General features: G+C 28.5%; 2 protein-coding genes across 2 annotated transcripts; both read left to right on the top strand.

Moving 5' to 3' along the window:
* Window positions 1-14,531: 14,531 nt before the first annotated feature.
* Window positions 14,532-18,613, top strand: LOC111629535 (organic cation transporter-like protein). The gene is made up of 6 exons (XM_023373453.1): window positions 14,532-14,576; window positions 16,839-17,201; window positions 17,264-17,367; window positions 17,444-17,598; window positions 18,222-18,390; window positions 18,451-18,613. The coding sequence occupies exons 1-6, from the start codon at window positions 14,532-14,534 to the stop codon at window positions 18,611-18,613; spliced, it is 999 nt and encodes a 332-aa protein (XP_023229221.1).
* A 1,308-nt stretch (window positions 18,614-19,921) lies between these two features.
* On the top strand, window positions 19,922-20,737 carry LOC111629536 (solute carrier family 22 member 15-like). Its single transcript, XM_023373454.1, has 4 exons — window positions 19,922-19,979; window positions 20,131-20,312; window positions 20,395-20,513; window positions 20,656-20,737. The coding sequence occupies exons 1-4, from the start codon at window positions 19,922-19,924 to the stop codon at window positions 20,681-20,683; spliced, it is 387 nt and encodes a 128-aa protein (XP_023229222.1). The 3' UTR covers window positions 20,684-20,737.
* Window positions 20,738-21,178: the final 441 nt, after the last annotated feature.

Below are 21,178 nucleotides of genomic sequence, written 5' to 3' on the forward strand. Positions count from 1 at the left end.
GTTATTCATTCATTCTTTAATTAATTAATCCATCCCAAATGGCCAGTTGAAGAGTGTGAATCCCACACCTCATTAGATGAATTTTCGTATTATCATTAGTCCACGCTGGCAATATTAGGAAAGGATTTTTAACCCAATATGGCGAAATGTCTACATTCATTTCTTCAATGTCTTCAGTTTTTTTCATCTTTATCCTGGAAAATATTTTCGTGATCGCCAAGTTTATTTACAGCACGTGTCATGTTCTCTGCATTATCTACACAAATACTTAGTACTTGTTTTTCATCGATTTCAAATTTGTTCAAAGTTTCTTTAATTTGATTTTTCACATATAGAGAGTTATGTCTTCCTTCAGTATCGACAATATCCAATGTTTTTATTTCAGTTTTCTCGTATTTTTTCATACCAAAATTGTACATTGATGGCAAGAAAATTTCTATTTCCACAAGCTGCAGCATCTAGCTTTAACTGCACATCTGCAATCATCAAGAATTCAGAGAACTGGGGGATCACGGAGGGGAAGGAATAGCTTGGTCAGGGGATAGTGGATACTGGAGAGAAAAGTTTCCACCTTTCACATGAGACATTTGTAATACGTCTTATGCTTAACTTATAAATTTATAACTTATGCCACTTCCATTTTCACCGTGTCAAATATTAAGTAATAAATAAATAAATATGTATATATATATATTTGTTACTTATACAAGATATTTTAAGAAAAACCGCAACTCAAAATCCGACTTAAAACACATAAAGCTGGTGATATATGCAGACCATTAGTAGATTTTAAACATACAATATTATCTAATTTAGAATTATTTAATAAGAATAAATTAAAATTAGTCCCCTATTATACTTATTTATTTAAAAACACTGATGAGTTATTAAGAAAATCGATGCAAGTAAAGATAAAGTAAACATATAGGTTATTAAGTTTGGGCATAGTTTCTATGTTTCCATCAGTAAAATGGGAACTTATTAAAAAAGTCTACTTAAACTAGACATAAATAACATACATAACCAGCAATTTACAAAGAGCATGAAACATCAATTTGGTTTAAGAATAGGACGTGTGTATTTATATATACAGTATGTATACGCAATTGGCTATTTATACATTTGATATGTATACTCAATTATCTATTTATACATACTGACTGTATGTTCCTATATTCCGGCCAGATACTTCCTGTATGCACTGTTATTACAATTAATATTTTGATAATAACTATTAACACCTTTTTACTTGCAGACCTGTGTTATTTAAGTATAAATAACACAGGTCTGCAAGTAAAAAACTGCATAAGATTTTTATACATTTTCTTACAGATTTCAAATTGGTAAAAATGAAAAAAAGTACCAAAAAATTCTATTTCGTCAATTTTTTTTTTGGTACACTGAAGTTTTTGTTTGTACGAGATATTTAGCCTAAAATTCCTAGTTAACTTAAAATTTAGTATTTTTTTTATTTAAAAAATGGCCTTAAAACGAAGACTTCGCACATTAAATCTATCAATTATAGCTGAACTTGGTAATAAATAAATAAAAATATTAATGGTTGATAACAGTAGTGGTAAGGAGAGGTGGGTTAAGTAGTTTTACTGTTAGGAGGAAGGTCGCGTGCTCGTATGGAAAGAAATTAAAAGTTGATAATGAGTAATATTATTGGTGAGGTTGAGCATGTTTCAACGTGTTATTTGGGATAGTAGGAATAAATATAAACAACCTGCTGTTAAATTAGATCATGTTTCAACAAGCTAAGTAAGTTCAGTATCTCGCTGGATATCTAATGCCACACTCAGTTTATATCCAGCATTCGAACGCTACTGTGCTTGTATTTTTATTTCTGGAATATGGCTCGCAGAGGTTGTGTAATTTCTCACGACAGCTTCTGTTATGTTTGTGGTGAATACACAGTGAAAAGTCAACAAAGAAACATAAGTGAGTTTGTGAAGAAAGTTTATTTTGCGTAATTCAAACTGAAACTTGAAGATCAAGACAAAACAGATTTTTGGAAACAATGGGAGGAAAGGAAAAAGAAGCATGAGTAGTATAAAAAAGAGAGTTCTACCCCACAATTTTTAAGTCTAAAAAATTCAGTGAATTTAATCAAATCAAAAGTATAATTCACTGAATTTAAACAAGAATTAGAAACCACTGAAAATCTCATTGATTCCTACTTTTATTTATTTGAAGTCATTAAATTTAATCAAACCTGTAAAATGTTACTCAAAAGAGAAAATATAAAAAAGAAAGTCAAACAAACTCAATAATATGTGCTTTATACTTATTCCAATAATCTCTCATATCCTTGTATACAAATTTAAAATTACACATCATATCTAAATTTTCCTTCTCTAATTTTCTTTTAAATCGATCAGAAAGAAAAACTTGAAATTCATTCAATTCTCTGTCCCTAAGAACTACTAATTTTTTATCACCAAGGCGAGTGAACATTGAATTAATATATCGAATTGGATATTCATAATCAATTTCCAACTCTTTTAATTTCCTAGTTGGAGTATTTTAAAGTTTACTAATATTGTTTAGATTTTACTGTGTCTCCATTTATATAAGAAAAAAATTAACTAATATTGAAATAGTCTTATCTATCAATATGAAAAATTTACCTTGTGGTGTACGTAAAAATCTACCATGAGGTGTATCAACATAATCAAAGATATGTAAATGTTCCCCTTCCATCCTTTCAAATAAAATAAAATTTTTTGTTCTCACCGTACTGAATTAATACCAACTCAAGATTACTAATATCAATCTCCATTTATATAGGAAAAAAATTAGTCAGTATAATGTATAAATATTGAAATATTATATCCAATTGAATGATTAATGTTATAATCCTTGAGATTCTCTTCATTATCTATAGTAGTTTTAATTGAAATTATATCTCTTACATTGAATGGGATAGTTTTTTTATAACTTTGTGAGTTTCTCCTATCTCTAATTTAAAGAAGAATACTAATTTATCATTGATTAATTTACCTGCAGATATTTCTAATGATTGGTTATTACCTGCTAAACAAATCTTACTAATGAATCCATCAGATTCTAACATGAATTTTGTAACTGCATCCATGTCTTCAATTGGATTTTTTAAATTAGTTATTTTTTTATTTTTTGCATCAAACACATCCTCTTTATTTATGGTTAAAGCTATATTGTTTAAATATCTTTTATTCACAATATTTTTGTCTTCTGTTGGATCACCCACATTACCAATTTTTTTGTTTCTTGCATTGAAAGCACAATTATATATTTTTAGACATTTACTATCTAATATCTAAAGTTTCTGTTAAGAAATTATCTATGCTTAAACTATCTTTTATTCACAATATTTTTGTCTTCTGTTGGATCACCCACATTACCAATTCTTTTGTTTCTTGCATTGAAAGCACAATTATATATTTTTAGACATTTACTATCTAATATCTAAAGTTTCTGTTAAGAAATTATCTATGCTTAAACTTATTTCTTTAATATTTTTTTTCTGAATTAGTTTTATCTCTTACAGTGGCGTGCCGTGACATTTAATGATAGGGAAGATGTGTTTCTATAAGAAGCCGACTTCCACTGTTTATTCTTTCTTTAATTGTATTTTTAATAGATTATTTATCTGACGTACTTAATAAATAAACAAGTTCAATATAATTACCTCTGTTATTAGATCCAATATATTTCATATGCCTTCTAAATGACAATTCTTGCTTTGATAAAAACATAACATCTGTTTATTTAGATATAATATATCTATTAATCGTAACTATCTCGTTATAATCTTCAATATTTTTTAAATATTATTTACTAATGTTAAATTCTATTCCGCTTCGATTTTCAAATTGCTTCAAATACGAAAGAATCGACGATTTTTCGTGTCTTTTGCCAGCTAAACTGTCAAAGACATTCTTATTCCACACACTAATTTCACTCTGTAAATGCATTTTTATGCATTTACAGAGCCATTTTATCGTGAAAATATCGAACAAATTTTTTTATTGAAGCGTTTATATTTAACTTAGGCATTGGCCTTTCTCTTTTAATAATGTTTTCTTTTTCATTATATGATCTCGAGCCAAAACTTTTTTAAAATAAATTTTCAATATCGCAATTACATTCCGAATCGCTAGCCACGATATAAGGGCTAAAATTAAAAATAAAATTATAAAAACTTACTTGGTGAAATAAAATGTGTGGTGGATATACATACCTGGTACAAAACATTCTTCAATTGTATGAATATACTTTTAAAGAAAATTATAATTAAATATAGCTTTGTAATGAAACGTACATGAAAATAACATAAAATATTCTTTACTCTTTAAATCTTAACCACTTAGTCAAATAGCTCCCTACCAGTGGAATCAGAGACGGTCCTGCCAGGTGTGCTGTGCGTACACGCACGCGGGCTGACAAATCCCGAGGGTGCCGATACCGGTCAATTTCAAATGCCTCTTTTGTTGCATCACTAATATACCTCAAAAAAAGCGACAGGGTTCTTGTAGATTTTAAACGTTTCTCACCATAGCTGTAAAAGTCTAAATATGTTAAACTTAACAGTCATTTGTTTTCTAACTAATTCGTTTTAGGACCAGGTGTTGTCCACGGAAATTTCCAAAATTTACAACTTTTTGGTCACTCTCGTTGAACTGGAAAAATCTCTGTCTTTATTACATTTAATATTTCGAATTCATCAACAGGTCCGTCAAATATCAAAACTTGCTTATCTGGTGATTCTGAGGTGTCAATGAAAAACAGCATATTGTTTGCTTCGGAAGTAGAATAATTTTTTATAAAGTTTATAAGACCGTTAATATGATGAACTAAAGAGGGTAATTCAATTTCATCAATTAGTGTCTTACCAATATGTAATTCAGATCTCGAGAATACATTTCCAGTATTTACCAAGGTTACGTTATCACTTCCGTTCGAAGAACCATCCTGTTTTATAATTTTCAGTTCTGGACAGATAAAACAATTGGAATATAAAAACATATTATTTACATTTTTAATATTAAATTTATATTTCGCTGATTCCTTTTCATCGACGGTAACTTTATCTTCTCTATGCTGTTTGTACTCAAAGCTTTCGATTTCATTGTTGTAATAATTAGGAAGAGTTAAATTCCAAATCTTTTCCATTTATTAGTATAAAAATTTTTTGAATCCTGTTCCATATAAACTTTGCTTAGTTATANATATTTCGCTGATTCCTTTTCATCAACGGTAACTTTATCTTCTCTATGCTGTTTGTACTCAAAGCTTTCGATTTCATTGTTGTAATAATTAGGAAGAGTTAAATTCCAAATCTTTTCCATTTATTAGTATAAAAATTTTTTGAATCCTGTTCCATATAAACTTTACTTACTTATAATATTCCTTACTCTATTTTCCACAATTTTATATAAAATACTTTCAAGTTTATTTTTAACAAACTGTTTCGTCTTATCCTCTACCGCTGATTTGGCTTGGCTGCCTATTATTTGTAATAACTTCTTACCGGCTATCTTAATTGCATCGATAAATATATTTCCTCCATAATATTTTTTTCTTCAAACTAATAGTCTATGTTTATTATAATTCATTCATTTAGTCTAAAATTAAACGAAAAACAACTGTCAATGATCTGTATTGATGTCAGCAAATATGGGATTAATCTCTTCAATTTTTATCAAACTTCCAGGTGGATGAAACGGTGTAAAAGAATAAAGAATATCACTCGTTAAATCGTTGTACTCTACTCCACTTACTACATCGCAATGAATATGAATATCATCGATTCCTTTCGAAATATTTGCTATGTATTTTCTTTTCTGTTCTTCATCTTCGTATATCTTTGATTCGAAACCTAATATCTCATGGAATTTACGTTTACTCATATCAATTTTATATCCAGGTTCTAAATGAATTATAAATCTCGTTGTTGAAAAATGAATTCCAAAGTTTACAGGAGGCTCGTTTATTCCAAAGAATTTTACTAAAAAGTTATTTAGTTCTCGAAGAGTGTAATTTCCATTTTCTATCGTTATGTCATACCACTTTGTTTTATAAAAATATCTAAAAGTATTGTTATTAAATTTTTCATCGATATTATGCTAAGAAACCTACATAGACATTGATTTCAGAGCTAATTTCGAATTATTTAGATATCGGATTTTTAAACTCGATTGTAAAGACTTCTGATTTATTGGCATTTTTCGAATCTAAGACTATTAGTTTCATTTATAAAAAACAAAATTCTCGCTCGGTTCTTTTCTAAATGATTATAAGACTTCAATGAGAAATTTACCTTTATTTCTTTTTATTATGTATTTTCATGCTATAGTAACCACATCTAACAGACGCAGGATTCTGAAGAAAACTAGAGTTATATCTTATTTCTTTTTTAGATGTTTTTAAATATTTTATGGTTTCTTTTGGAATTATCTCTCTTTTCAATCTTACAATTTTTAACTTATATTCACCAGAAGGATCAATGAATTCAACGAAATTATATTTGGGATCATTATAATAACAAACCCAGTGTGTACCATCTCAAGTTGAAATATCTAAATTAATTATACCGTTTTCAAATTTTCTATATGTTTTCGGTAATAGATCAATCGTAAACACACTTCTAAAACCTTCTTTATTTTTAAAATTATTATTTATCGTCTCATTGGATATTCCCAATTCTGAATCACTCCTTTCTCCCTTAATTTGAAATTTGGCCATATTGGACCTAAAGGGCCTTTGGTAAGAAGGATGCCAACTTGTTTTTTTCATTACATCCTAATCCGGTTACTTTATCTAAAGCTTTTTTGGCTCCCCATCCTGCAGCACCCGATAAAGCTCCCGTAGCCAAAGTGGTTAGAATAGGAATTAAAAATGGTAAGAAGCATCTATTTTTTTTAATTGTGTTATTCTTATTCTGTTTCCTTCATTAATATTTTTTATTTGTCTTTTTGTTAAAAACATATCATGATTAGGAGGTTTAGATTTATCTATTGGTAAATATATTTCTTCCTCATTCTTAAAGGCTGATTTCAATTTATTTTTTTGAGATTCGCTGAGATAGATTCTGATCTTAATATAATTACTCATTTAATTAGATGAAAATTTTGAATAATATTCTTTCATCGTATCAGCTGTTATTTCTCCCGAATTTAATAATAGATCAAGAATTTCTACAATTTTATTATATACTTCTTTTATTTCCACCTAACAGTTTATCAGTTAATTTATCAAATTCACTAACTAATCCTTCTCCACTAATTTTAAATGATTGTGAAGCTGACTTTAAAACTTTTAATATTTCTCTATAAAGTTTAAATAAATCTAAATCAAACTGAATCATATTTAACTCCTCTTCGTATATTTTTCTTAGTGATTCATTTTCTTTAATTTCTTTCTTCTTTAATTTTCTGTTCACTTTTTTTTTTAACGAACCTAATGATTTCGTTTTTCTTTCAGCTTCTTCGAGCATTTCTTCTATTTCATTTGGTTTATTAACTAATTGAGATGAGAAAGTAATGCTATTTTGCTCTAAATATAAAACATGTAATCCTTCATCTAAGTTTTCAGTAGTATATCTATACTTCTTTTTTGGTGTTGATTCTCTTTCAACTAAAGTTGATTCTGCTACAGGAAGTTGAGGAAATGATAAATCAATGTTAGAAGGAATTGTATTATGAATAAAATCTTCAATAGCTGTTAAATCTTGTCTAACATCTTGTATAGGAACCTCTAATTTCTCTATAACTGGTTTATGAAACTCTGAAAGACTTTTTCATATTTTGATTTACCAAATAATTGTTCTTCATTCTTCTTTCTTATTGCTCTATTCTGCTTAGCTAATGTAAGAAACGCTTTCTTTGTGTTCTCATCCATTTACTAAGCTAAAAAAAAACAATTAGCTCATTTAGCTCAAGCTTAAATTCATTAGCTCAAGTTAAATATCATTTAGCATAAGCTTAAATTCATTAGCATAAGTTAAATATCATTTAGCTCAAGCTGAAATTTTTTAAAGTAATTGATTAAGATTAAAGATTTTACCGAACCGGATGAATATAAAGGTCCTAATCAGAATCCATTATTACCTAAACATCCATTCAAGCTCTTAATCGTTGGTCCGTCAGGATGTGGAAAAACAAATCTCTTATTAAATCTAATTTATGATCAACTGAATTTTGATGCTTTATATGTATGTGCCAAAGATATTAATGAATCAAAATATGAAAAACTTCAAGAAAACTATAGTCAGTTTAATGAGTTGGAAGAAGAAAATATATTGAGTGTAAAAAACAGGGTTGTGGAATCGCGTAAAAATCTACCGACTCCAACTCCGACTCCGACTTCTCCTTACCAACCGATTCCGACTTCTACTCCAACCAGGGGCAGAAAGAGACCCGGAAATTCTGATGTCATCACGTGACCTCAGAATAAAAGATTCAATAAATAAAGTTCTAATAAAGGTAGAACGTAGAAACTTTTTATTTCAAAGCTAAAAGACTCCTCTAAGTAATATATAAATATGTATTCGATAATTTTTATTTTTTCGACTGTTATATATAAACCCTAACAAAGTGTAGCGCACAGTCAAAAAAATGACCCCTCCCAAATTTTTACATTTTTGGACTCGGAACATCTTGAAATTTCGAGATGTACAAAAGATTCGAGGTTTTTTCTATATGTGTGGATGTTAGACTATGTGGGGTGGCATGATATTGTTCACCCTGTTTAAAGCCTAATAATATCTGTGGTCAAAGTGGTCAGAATCGGAGTCAGATGGTTTAACACAGAAATTAGTTATTTAAGTCAAAGTGGTTGAATTAAATCACATACACATTCTAATATCTTAGGCGAGGACATCTTAACGGGTTTTACTGTACTATTATAAAATGGCAAAAAAGCTTGCTTTGAGGGTAAAGACGAGTTTTATTTTATTTTTTTTAAATTTTGAACGCTAATAACGAGTAAAATATTCATTAAGAGATAGGACACATGACCCCTTTTATGTCTTCACCCTGTCGACCTTTAATTAAGAACCAAAATTTAATAGTATTAATGCCTCTTTATATGCAAGCTACAGTGCTACATTTCGTTTTTTCAACATTATCCATTCTGAGGTATTGTTTAATATCTCAGAACAGACAATATAGAAATTAAACACACAATTTTTCCCCTTTTATTGGCTTTTTTGAGGGGTTTGGGAGGTCTCCAAACGTGTAGATTTGAAAAAAAAAAAAAAAACTTGGAGGGTCAGATTTGACACGATTCTATTACTTTTCCGTTTTTGTATACATAACAAGTTGGTAAAGTAAAAAGGAGTCGGAGTTGGAGGATTTTCTGACGACTCTGACTCCGACTCTGGCTAAAACACCAAACTCTACGACTCTGACTCTGGCTAAAACACCAAAACTCCACGACTCCGACTCTGGCTAAAACACCAAAACTCCACGACTCCGACTCTGACTCCACAGCCCTGGTAAAAAATAAAAAGTTATTACAGTTATTTAAAAAATTTAAAAAGGAATCGTTATTTTGTTCGAGCATAGAGGATATGATTGATATCGATAGTTTAGATCCATTGATAAAAAATCTGATTATTTTTGATGATTGTATTACTGAAAAAGATCAATCTAAAATTGTAGATTTCTTTATCAGAGGAAGGAAGAAAAATGCTTCAATTATTTATGTATCTCAATCCTATTATTCAACATTAATTAATATAAGAAGAAACTGTAATTATATTATTTTCTTCGAGATTCAAGATAGAGAAATTAAACAGATAATTAGAGAAATAGATGGATCATTTTGTAATGATTTATATAGTAAAGCTACTGAAAAACCATACGATTTCTTTATGTTAGATCTGAAAAACCTAAAGATAAAGTATCGACATAATTTTACTCCTTTATAAATAGAAGAATACTAAGAAAAGAAAATATATGTTTACAGAAAGAGTTATAATGATTATCATATAATTAGTGTATCATTAACAGTTGGAAAATTTATATTTAGTGCTTCAGGTCTATCTGCGTTTGTTATAGTTCCGTTAGCAGTATTAAGCTTAGGAGCCGGAATAATCGAAGTTATAGATAAATCATTAAAACTGTTGGAAAGAAAAGAGGAATACAGGTAAGCATTTAAATTTTATAAACAGCTATTTAATCTATTCAAAGCTGGGAGCATATTAGAATCTGGCGTGTATTTGAGAGAAGAACAGTTTATTAAAAATATGAAATATTTTCTGTTAGAGAAATATACAAAGAAAGCACAACTCAATGGTTATAAATTTTTGAATAAATAAATCAAGAGAGGAAAAGGTGTTGTTAATGATACGATAAACAGATTACCGTTTGAAATGCATTTACCTGGCCATTCATTTACGGATCCGGAAATTCAAGTATTATGGGGTAAAACTAGATTAAATCCTGATTTATCTTACAAGTCTTGGAGTAAACCAATAAACAAAGTAGATGAAACTGCATATAGACATGATATTTGTTATTTCAAAAATAGAGATACAAAAACTTGAAATAAAATCTGTGATAAAAATATGTTAAATGAATTAGATGCTATAGAAAACCCTATACTTAGAGAAAGAATAGATAAAGGAATTGTTAAACCAATCATTAGTGCGAAGAAGAGATTCGGCCTTGGAATATTTCCCAATATAAATAGCATCTATTGTTTAAAGTGTAAAAAGAAAACAAAAACAAATAATATTACAGAAACAAGAACAAAAAATAATAAACCTATAGCGAAAGGAACGTGTGCCGTTTGTGGTACTAAAAAGATGTTTTCTTATGAGTTTAATCAAGGATGTTTATTATAATCCAGTAACTGGTTACTGTGGTATAAATGAATTGCAAAAAAAGACTGGTTTACCTAGAAAAGATATTAAAGAATTTTTACATGAACAGGATGAATATACTACACATCAACCAATTATAAGAAAATTCAGTAGAAGAACTTTTGTTTCTCACATTAGTGATCAATGGCAAGCAGATTTAGTGAATATACAGAAATTTAAAAGATATAATGATAATACTAATTATATATTAACTGTTATTGATTTAGTAAATACGCTTGGGCTATTCCAATTAAAAAGAAAACGGGTGAAGAAATATCCAAAGCATTTGCTAAAATATTTAAGGAAAGAAAGCCAGAAAACCTAAAGATAATAATATTCATTGGTTTACTACAGAAAATATAGAAATAAAATGCTCAGTAGTCGAAAAAGATTTAATAGAACTCTAAAGACGAAAATGTGAAAATATTTTACTGCTAACAACACTAAAAACTGCATAGATGTTTTATATAAATTAATTAAAAATTGTAATAACTCTTATCAAAGATCAATAAAAATGACTCCTGTAGAAGCAAGTATAGAAGATAATGAATCAAAAGTTTATGGACATTTATTTAAAGCTAAAAATATTCTTAAGCTCTCCTAAATATACAATTGGTGATAAAGTTAGAATATCTATATATAAACAACCATTTAAGAAAGGATATTTACCCTCCTTCACAGAAGAAATATTTATAATGTCTGAAATGTTGAAGACTGATCCAATTATTTATCGAATTAAAGATTTAAATAATGAAGATATTAAAGGAACTTTTTATGAAAATGAGTTAGTGCAGGGGTCGGCAACCTTTTGAGTCAGAAGAGCCAAAATTACAATTTACAAAATTTAATGAAGATATTAAAGGAACTTTTTATGAAAATGAGTTAGTGCAGGGGTCGGCAACCTTTTGAGTCGGAAGAGCCAAAATTACAATTTACAAAATTTCAAAGTTTTTAAAGAGCCACAAAATTTTTTTTTGCCAACAATAAATAGTACTCGCATAAATAAAGTTTTTTGATAAAAAAAACTAATCTATTTATTCATAAGAAAAAATATCTATTTATTCATATATAAGTAGTGTTTTTCACAACAAATTAGATAATAGAAATATCCAAAGAGCCGCATGTGGCTCGCGAGCCGCAGGTTGCTGACCCCTGAGTTAGTGAAATATAATAAAAAAGATAAAGTTTATAAGATAGAAAAAATAATTAAAAAGAAAGAAAATAAATATTTAGTTAAGTGGTTAGGATATCCAGATTCATTTAATACAGTAGTTGGGTTGATAAGTCTGATATTTTTTTATATTAACTTTTTTATGACTTCACTATTTATTTTTTTATAAATGAAGCAGTGTAATCGTTGTAAAAAAATAAACCCTTCGAAGAATATAGTAAAGATAATCATTCTAAAGATGATTATCTTCTATAATGTAAAGGTTGTACAAGCGAATACTATAAAAATTATTATGCTAAAACCAAATACAAAAAAATAAATTAATAGAATGTGAATGTGGTAAAAAAAATTTTTATTTTTATCACACGTAAAGAATCATTTGAAAATTGATATTCATAGAAAACGATTAAATAAAATTAAAAGATGTAGTAAATGCAAGGAGAAAAAATCTTTAGATGAATTTGACAAAAATAAAAGGAATACTGATGGATATACTTACACTTGTAAGGCGTGTTTACTGTTGAAAAAATATTGAATGTTTTTTCCTCTTAATAAATGGAGCAAATATTGCAATCACGAACTCTTCGTCAATTGCATCAATTTTGTAGAGAAAATAATTTTAGAGGTTATTCAAGATTAAGGAAAACAGATCTAATTGATTTTATAGAGAGATATAAATTTAGTAATGTATTTAACTTTATATTTTAGCTTAACATATTAATATTTAACTTATTAATAATTAACTTAGTAACACATTTAACTAAGAACCATGCTGTGGACAGTGTATTTCCGATAAGGGATACATATGTGTCTTCACTGATTAGAAAGTTTCGCTCTGCTGTAACCCAATAATAAGTAGATGTATTTCGTTACTATTACATCACTAATTGTACTTCATTAGAATTACATTACTAATTGTACTTCATAGAATATTTTATTCATGAATTTGTCAAAGACAATTGTATTATATCATTTAAAAACATGATGTTTCACCAGCTAATTTATTTTCATCAGATATTTAGAAAACAAGCTGCAGGTAAGTAGTATAGTACTGTGTTGTTAATATATTATAAATACTTCTATTAATTTCTGCTACGTTTATTTATTTATAATATCAAAAAAAGAATTTCAACGATTTCAATCATAATCAGGTCAGTTTTATTATAATAATATCGATATTTTCTTTTCTTTAAGTTATTTCTTTCCTATAGTGTTTCTACCACCATATTTTAAAGTGTAAAGAGAATTCTCTTTAAGATATTTTTAAGCATTAATTCATTTTCTATCGTATATTAAAGCGATATCTTAATTCAGAAACGAGTGAAATGAAGCAGTGAATGATATATACATCTTGCGAATAATGTAGCAATTATTATATTTCAAGTAGAATTTAATATTTATTTTCTTGTATCCAAAACTTTTTAAAATACTTTAAAATACTTAAAAGTGAAGTTTTAAAATAATTAATAATTACAATGGTAATAAACACATTCGAAATTTTTTACGATAGAAAATGCAATCGGATTTGTGCAGTAAATTCTTTAAAAACTATATTTTGTTTTATCTTAATTAATATTACTATTGTCCGTCCGGCTGTTTGTCTGTCCTTCCTTAATCTCAGGAATGGAGTTAAATATATAAACGACAGCATCAGGTATGAAAACCATAGAAAAATAACGCCCCGTTTAACTGTATGCGCACTTGCAATGCATACATTTTAACTTAAATAAATTTAAAATATGATCAAAAATTCTCTGGCATTCTGATGATGTAACAATAAAATACAATGGTCTGAGTCAATACAGCGATAAAAGGAACTTAATTTGCATCAGATCTAAATTTTTCTAAAAATTTAAATTATTATACGTAGCAATATGTTCGTTATTATTGTAGAATATTTTTGAAATTTACTTTTACACTCACATCATATTAATATATACTTTCACGTTAGTTTCCATTATTAAACATGATACAGCTATTTTAATATCTATTCTTTAGTAAAAAGATGAATATTAAAATAGCTGTGTAAGGTTGAATAATGCATGCCTTATTTAGCATCAATTTCCAGCATTTTTTAAAAGACTATATACAAAATTACACATAAAAGTAGTAACTTTTTTTATAATTTTTTATACAGATTTTTAGAAAAAGGTGTAAAGTGATGCTAAATGAATAAAATGGAGAAAAGGGCGCAAAAATAGTTTTAAATGCAACAGGAATAATTGTTAATAACCTATGCTAAACACGATTCCTTGCATATAAAAATTATAAAAAATTATTATTACAACACTACATTTAACTTTTAATTACTCACCCATACTCGTACACATTCACACACTTATTTTATTTTTTTCTTTTCTTTTGTAAATTGTTGTATATTATAGATAATGAAAAGTCATTTCGTTTTCTGATTGGTAGCGACAAAACAAAACGACTACACTATTGTTATTTTTTATGTAGGATCTTGTTCCATATTTAAATCATACAACTTTAATAAAGAACACCATGGATACAACGATAGAAAACAGGAACGGCTCGCCTGAAGATGAGGTAAGAATTATATTTACATTTTCATAACTGTTAATATTTAAAGTGTATTTATTCAGATTGAATATATATCCATTGTAATGAGTCTAAATGACTATCACCAATATTGTGTTATTTTTCCGGTGTTATGTAGACATAACATGGTAAAGTATTTTAAATCGTGTCAAATTTGACCCTCCGAGTTTTTGCAAATCTCTACGTCTTTAGACCTTTTAAATGCAAAAAATTAAAAACAATGGCAAAAATTTCGTGGTTATGTAGGTATATATGTATATATGTTTGTGTGGGAGTTTGTATGTGTGTGTATTCGCTGTACTTCGCTGAATATCTCGATATGCAGTAAAAATTTATTGTAATGACATATACGGTATGTGAGGGCATCGATGGTATTAAACTTTGGTCGATGGGGTGGGGAGATAAAGGGCGTCGTGTATATTTTCATTAGTCTCAGGCATCATATCGATTTTATTTGTATTAGCATTTATACTTTTTTATAAAAAGGTATCCCTAATGTTAAATTTAAGTTTTGTGACATTACATAGGAATTAAAAATATAAAAACTTTTTATTACAAAACCCCATAAAAGATGGTGCCACACGCAAAATTATTAAGTTGTTATTCTTTTTGAAACCGTGTCTTGTTTTATATTTGTGGCGTAGTAAACACTAGTATTGTGTTTTATTCCAAAAACACATGGCAAATTTTCCATCAAATTGCTTTATAAGTTGAGTCGATACAGTACATTGTTTTGTACTCGTTTCGGGCTTTGCCCCTCTTCAGTCAACTAAAATACAATATATATTTTTAACTTATTACAGTAGAGAATTTACATAAAACAATTAGTACATAAACGATATATAGTCGTACCTTTTGGTTACACTTTGTATAATTTAAAAACATGTATAATCTGCTTTAATCTTTGTAAAACTAGTATATATTATAAATTAAAAGATTAAAATATTTTAAAATCTTCTCTTTCAGGTATATTTCGATACAACACAACTGTAAAAATTTTTTAGCTGTTTCCTCCCCCTTTTTACCTTCCACCCCCTTTTTATTTGTTCTTATGCGCTGGTATCTTAAGTGTTGCCTTGTATGACGTTCGATAGAGGAAAAAATATATATATTATTATAAAAATATTATTTATAATATATTAATCCAGTTTTCGTTTATTTTAAGACTTATTTATACTGTCTTTACTTTTCATGATTTCTATGGTTTCTTTCAACTTCCTGTTGTACGTTAATTTTTCTTTATGCAGTATTTCTACGTTATCTTTATATATATTACAGTTGTTTATAGTACAATGTTCGTAAAATACAGAATTTATTCTATTGTATTTTAGGTCTGCTATGTGTTCTTTCAGTCTAGTTTTTACTTTTCTTGTTGTTTCTCCTATGTAATGTTTTTTGTTTGCGCAGGTACACGTATATACTACACCTTGGTTTTCGGTCGGTATTTGCTGGTTTTTCTTATGGTTCAAGGTTAACAGTCTGCTTTCCATTTTTTGATATGATGGTGCTAATTTGTAGTTTATTTTTTCTATTTCTGCGCTGATTTGTTCAAATAAACCTTTAATATATGGAAAGTTATTATATTTTGCTTTAGTTGCTTGTTTATCTTTATTTTTACGTAGGTTTCTAGGGTTATTAAGTCTGGTTTCCAATTGTTTTAGTAATCTTTGCGGAAATTCTGCTAAAAGAAACTTCTTCCTTATTTCCCTTTTTATTTGTTCCTTAAAGAACAAATAAAAAGGGGGTGGAAGGTAAAAAGGGGGAGGAAACAGCTAAAAAATTTTTATAGTTGTGTTGTATCGAAATATACCTAAAAGAGACTATTTTAGAATATTTTAATCTTTTAATTTATAATATATACTAGTTTTACAAAGATTAAAGCAGATTATACATGTTTTTAAATTATACAAAGTGTAACCGAAAGGTACGTCTATATATCGTTTATGTACTCATTGTTTTATGTAAATTCTCTAATGTAATAAGTTAAAATATATATATTGTATTTTAGTTGACTGAAGAGGGGCAAAGCCCAAAACGAGTACAAAACTATGTACCGTATCGACTCAACTAATAAAGGAATTTGATGGAAAATTTGCCATGTGTCTTTGGAATAAAACACAATACTAGTGTTTACTACGCCACAAAGATTATTAAGTTGTATTGTAATTAAGATAATAAAAGGTATTTTCGAAATAAGCTCTTATAATAGCCGGAAAAGATATGCAATTCGTTCATGAATATTTTTGATAGGAAACAGCGAAAGAATTTCAAGACTTTACAGATGTTATCGGTACATTTGGAAGATGGCAGAAGATTTTATTCGGAGTAATAACGTGGTCTGCCATTGGTGTTACATTAAACAATTTAAATTGGCCCTTCTTGGCGTACAAAGTGGATTATTGGTGCGCGAGAACACCGGAATACATGAACTTGACTGTGGAAGAGTGGAAAAATATCAGCGCACCTCTAGAGATAAGAAACGGGAGAACAATGCACAGTCGATGCGAAGTATACGATATTGACGATACCAAATACGGAAAGAACTTTTCAAAGATTCCTTGTCGCTCGTGGGAATACGATCATTCAAAATACAAAAACAGTGTCATTGAAAAGGTAACAATGAAAAGTTTTCATTTAAATATATATTCGATAATTGATTATATTCGAATTTTCAGTGGAATTTAGTTTGCGAAAGTTCTTGGTTGAGTTCTCTCGCTGGCTCTTCTTACTTCGTGGGATACCTCGTGTCCGCTATTGTATCTGGTCAGATATCCGATAGGTCTGTAAACTTGTCTTTAATTTCATTAAAATGTTTTAGTTTAAAATACATATTAATTATATCAATATTTACGTAGATATGGCAGAAGACCAGTGATAATATCGGGACTCGCGCTTCATATAACCTTTGGAATTCTTTGTTCATTTTCTCCATATTACTGGATGTTTACTGTATCTCGTTTCTTTTTATCTGCAGGAAAAACAGCCTATGGTCTGACGTTTCTTACATATGGTAAGTCATAAATTGAATTCATACAATAAGTGATATTTTAGATGAATTCTTACACTGATTGAAATAACAACGTAATATGGCAATGTTCACATATAGACTACAATATACGCTAAATTTCCTGAATGTTTACGTCGAAAACATAAAAATAACAATCATAGTGACGTACAGTACTTAGTGTATTTTAATGTGTTATAATTAGGAACTTTTTAATTCGCCAGTTCTGTATTATTCTGATGTGTACATAAATTTACTTTTAACAATTTTAAGTTGTTTTAATCTAGAGAACGCTATTAATAAGCTACACATGGATGCATTAAAGAATAATTATATTGCTTCTATAAGTATACTTAATATAAAAATTCTGTGGCTTCAATATGAGGAAATCTCATATTTTCGAACAAGTATGTAAAGTTAACTTTATGAGGGTCTTGCTTAATATACTGTATTAAGTTTATATCATTCAACTGAAATACGTGTATTTAACGTAAATTGCTATGAATTGAATACACACTTACCATGGACAAGTCATACGCAAATTTTCGTGTGAACATTTATATTTAAGTTGACATTTCATATACAACATAAATATAACGTTAACAATATTAAATTTTCTTTGTGTATAGTCATGGAAGTAATCGGACCAAGCTATAGAGAAAAGGTACTAGTAATTCATTCCTTTTTTACAACCACGGGGACGCTTCTACTTACCGGAGTATCTTGGTTTCTGAAAGATTGGACTTATATTCAATTATGCGGCATTTTGCCATCTATTATAATACTACTGCTCATCAGGTAATGTTTATTTAATATTTTAATTGTTTCTATACGTTATGAAAATATATTTTGGATTAGTTGTATACCGGAGTCTCCGAGATGGCTGCTAACTCACGGTCGACTACGTAAAGCCAAAGACGTTATACGTAACATAATGGAAAAGAACAAAAGACACACCGACGATTTATCCGAAATTATTGAAGAACTTTATTGGAAAATTAGAACGGTAAACGCATTTTAATAATACACAGGTTTTCCTTTCTACTGAATGATGATGATTTGAAATAATAGAATAATGAGTTTTTCAAAATATTTGTAAACTAGCTGTTACCCGCGGCTTTGACCGCGAGGATTTTGCAAGCAAACCCCATTTATAGTCAGTATTTAAACAATCATAATAATTGTTATATAACAGCTACTGCTGAGAATGATGAGAATTGCCGAGAATCAAACGAAATGTTTTCAATTTGATCAATTGTTATATAATCGAACCAACATGTAATAACAAATTCGAATTTAAAACTGTTCGAAATTTAGTTAAAAAAATCGAAATATATCAAAATATTTATAACAATGTTTGAAATGTTATCAATTTAATATCCGTAAGTACTCAATGAAGACTAAATGTAACTAAAAACAAAAACATCGCATCTAAAACAGTACAGTAGAAGCCGTTCTTCCGGTTAAAACTTAATCCTCTCCCTCTTCCCTCCGCGGAAGAATTTCGAAAAATCTTTTCTTTGTGCGCGTTTTCATGTCGTACTCTAACTGTGTACCAAATTTCACCTCTTTAGGTTCAGCGGTTTGCTCTGGGCGATGATGAATCTGTCGCTCAGTCAGTCAGTCAGGACAAGTAATTTTATATTTTTAGATATGTAAATAACATCAGACCATTCTTAATGCAGTCGATTTTCCATGTTAATAAATGGTCCTTATAAATACACTCCTGAAAAGTCTACTGGTGTATAATATATTATTAATAATATATATAAAAATCTTCTTTACTACATATGGTTTCTTCTGTTGAATTTGATCTTACTCTTACAGAACGAAAATAAGAAGAAAATGAACTTTTTGCACTTGATCACGAATAAAGAATTACGCAAGATTACTTTCCTCGTGTACATTTTATGGTAAGCACTTTTTATGAGTTTTTGATATGTTCGCGTATGAAATAATTTTTCATTTATAAGAGATAATTCTGTGCATTTTTTAAATTTATACGAATAATAAACTGTATTATATCTCTCAAAATTAAATTGTAAATTAAAACCTGTATTAATACAACGGTCTTAGTTTATAAAAATGGAGTGACATACCCTAACCGCCTCCCTTCTTTTTACTTATTTTAACAAATTAAACACACTACTGAATTTCTTCCACTACTTTCAGGTTGGTAATAATATTTGACCTCTATGCATTATCATTAAATGCAGATATCACAGGAGGAAACGTTTTTCTGTTTTTCCTCATATATTCCTCATTACACTATTGTGTTTCTGGGGTGTTGAACATTATTTTACCTCGCTTTGGAAGAAGACGTATTTTGATGTTTGGATACCTTTCAGTGGGCATCACTTCGTTGCTGATAACAGCTGTTCCAGACGGTAAACATGTAATCAATATTGCTAACTATTAGTTTAGTTTTACTATTAAAAATATAAAATTATAATTCAAAAAGTATATAATTTTGTTTTCAAACGTCTTAGCATTTATGATGTCATCGCGAATATAAATATTACGGTCTTTTTAAAACAGATCTTATATGGCTAAGGGTTGCCTTCCTAGTGTTGTGCAGATTCTGCGTATCGATTAATACATATACAATATATGGATATACTTTAGAATTGTACCCGACTGTAGTTCGTAACGTGGGTATCGGATCGTGTTCTACATTTGCCAGAATCGGAGCGATCGCTGCACCTTTTATGAAGGATCTTGTAAGACTTCATACTTATTTTTAACATTGATTAACTGTTATTTATACTACTTTACAATATAATGTTATTGTATTTGTCACAGAGTGAAAAGGTAAACTGGAGCATTCCCTTTATTATAGTAGGTGTATTGACTCTTTTGTCTGGTTTGTGCATTTTGCCTTTACCCGAGACCAAAGATATTCGTTTGCATGATATTGTCAAGTAAGAAATTATTATGGAATTTTTTAGAAAATAATTACATTTTATAATATTATTCTCACTTAATTGACTCAAGTAAGTTTATAGAAGTATATTTTAAATAATTTATACAAATATATGAAAATGTGTTGTTAAATGTTTGCAGTAATACAGCAGAAAATGAAGAGAAATAAAAAAAAACATAGAAAAGAAGAATGAAATAAATTACTACTTCAAAATGAGGAATTCACTTAATGTTAAAAAAACATGTAATAATTATTGCACGATAAAAGCTTTATTTTACATGGAAAATTATTTGTATATGGCAAAGATAAGTGAATTATTGTTATTTAAAGAATATATAGTTTAGTGGCCAGTAGTATTGCCAGGAAGGCCTTTGTATACAAACAAGAGTCAAATGTTGTGTCATAGATTTGTTTTAGAATTTTTTTCACATATGGAAAAAAATAATGTTATATTTATTATTTTAGAAAGAATAAAAAGTAGAAAAATAAAATGTTTGTAGAAAATTTTTTCAATTTATTTAAAAAAATCCTTTTTAAAAAGTTATAAAATATATATAAAAAATCGCACCATAAATAAATATATACAGTAGAGCGTCGATTTTCCAAAAGTCAATCTTCCAAAACGTCAATCATCCGAAAGAATTGCAGTCGATAAATTTGAAT

The sequence above is a fragment of the Centruroides sculpturatus genome, unplaced genomic scaffold (assembly GCF_000671375.1).
Source record: "Centruroides sculpturatus isolate CEXI.00-Female unplaced genomic scaffold, Cexi_2.0 scaffold499, whole genome shotgun sequence".
Taxonomy (NCBI): domain Eukaryota; kingdom Metazoa; phylum Arthropoda; class Arachnida; order Scorpiones; family Buthidae; genus Centruroides; species Centruroides sculpturatus.

What these genes read in the sequence shown, in the direction of transcription:
- LOC111629535 (XM_023373453.1), top strand. Translation starts at nt 14,532, where the DNA reads ATGGATACAACGATAGAAAACAGGAACGGCTCGCCTGAAGATGAG. An exon ending in AAAACAGTGTCATTGAAAAG is followed by an intron (nt 17,202 to 17,263) that starts GTAACAATGAAA and finishes TCGAATTTTCAG; the next exon opens with TGGAATTTAGTTTGCGAAAG. An exon ending in ATAATACTACTGCTCATCAG is followed by an intron (nt 18,391 to 18,450) that starts GTAATGTTTATT and finishes ATTTTGGATTAG; the next exon opens with TTGTATACCGGAGTCTCCGA.
- LOC111629536 (XM_023373454.1), top strand. Translation starts at nt 19,922, where the DNA reads ATGTTTGGATACCTTTCAGTGGGCATCACTTCGTTGCTGATAACAGCT. An exon ending in GATAACAGCTGTTCCAGACG is followed by an intron (nt 19,980 to 20,130) that starts GTAAACATGTAA and finishes TTTTTAAAACAG; the next exon opens with ATCTTATATGGCTAAGGGTT. An exon ending in CGTTTGCATGATATTGTCAA is followed by an intron (nt 20,514 to 20,655) that starts GTAAGAAATTAT and finishes AAATGTTTGCAG; the next exon opens with TAATACAGCAGAAAATGAAG.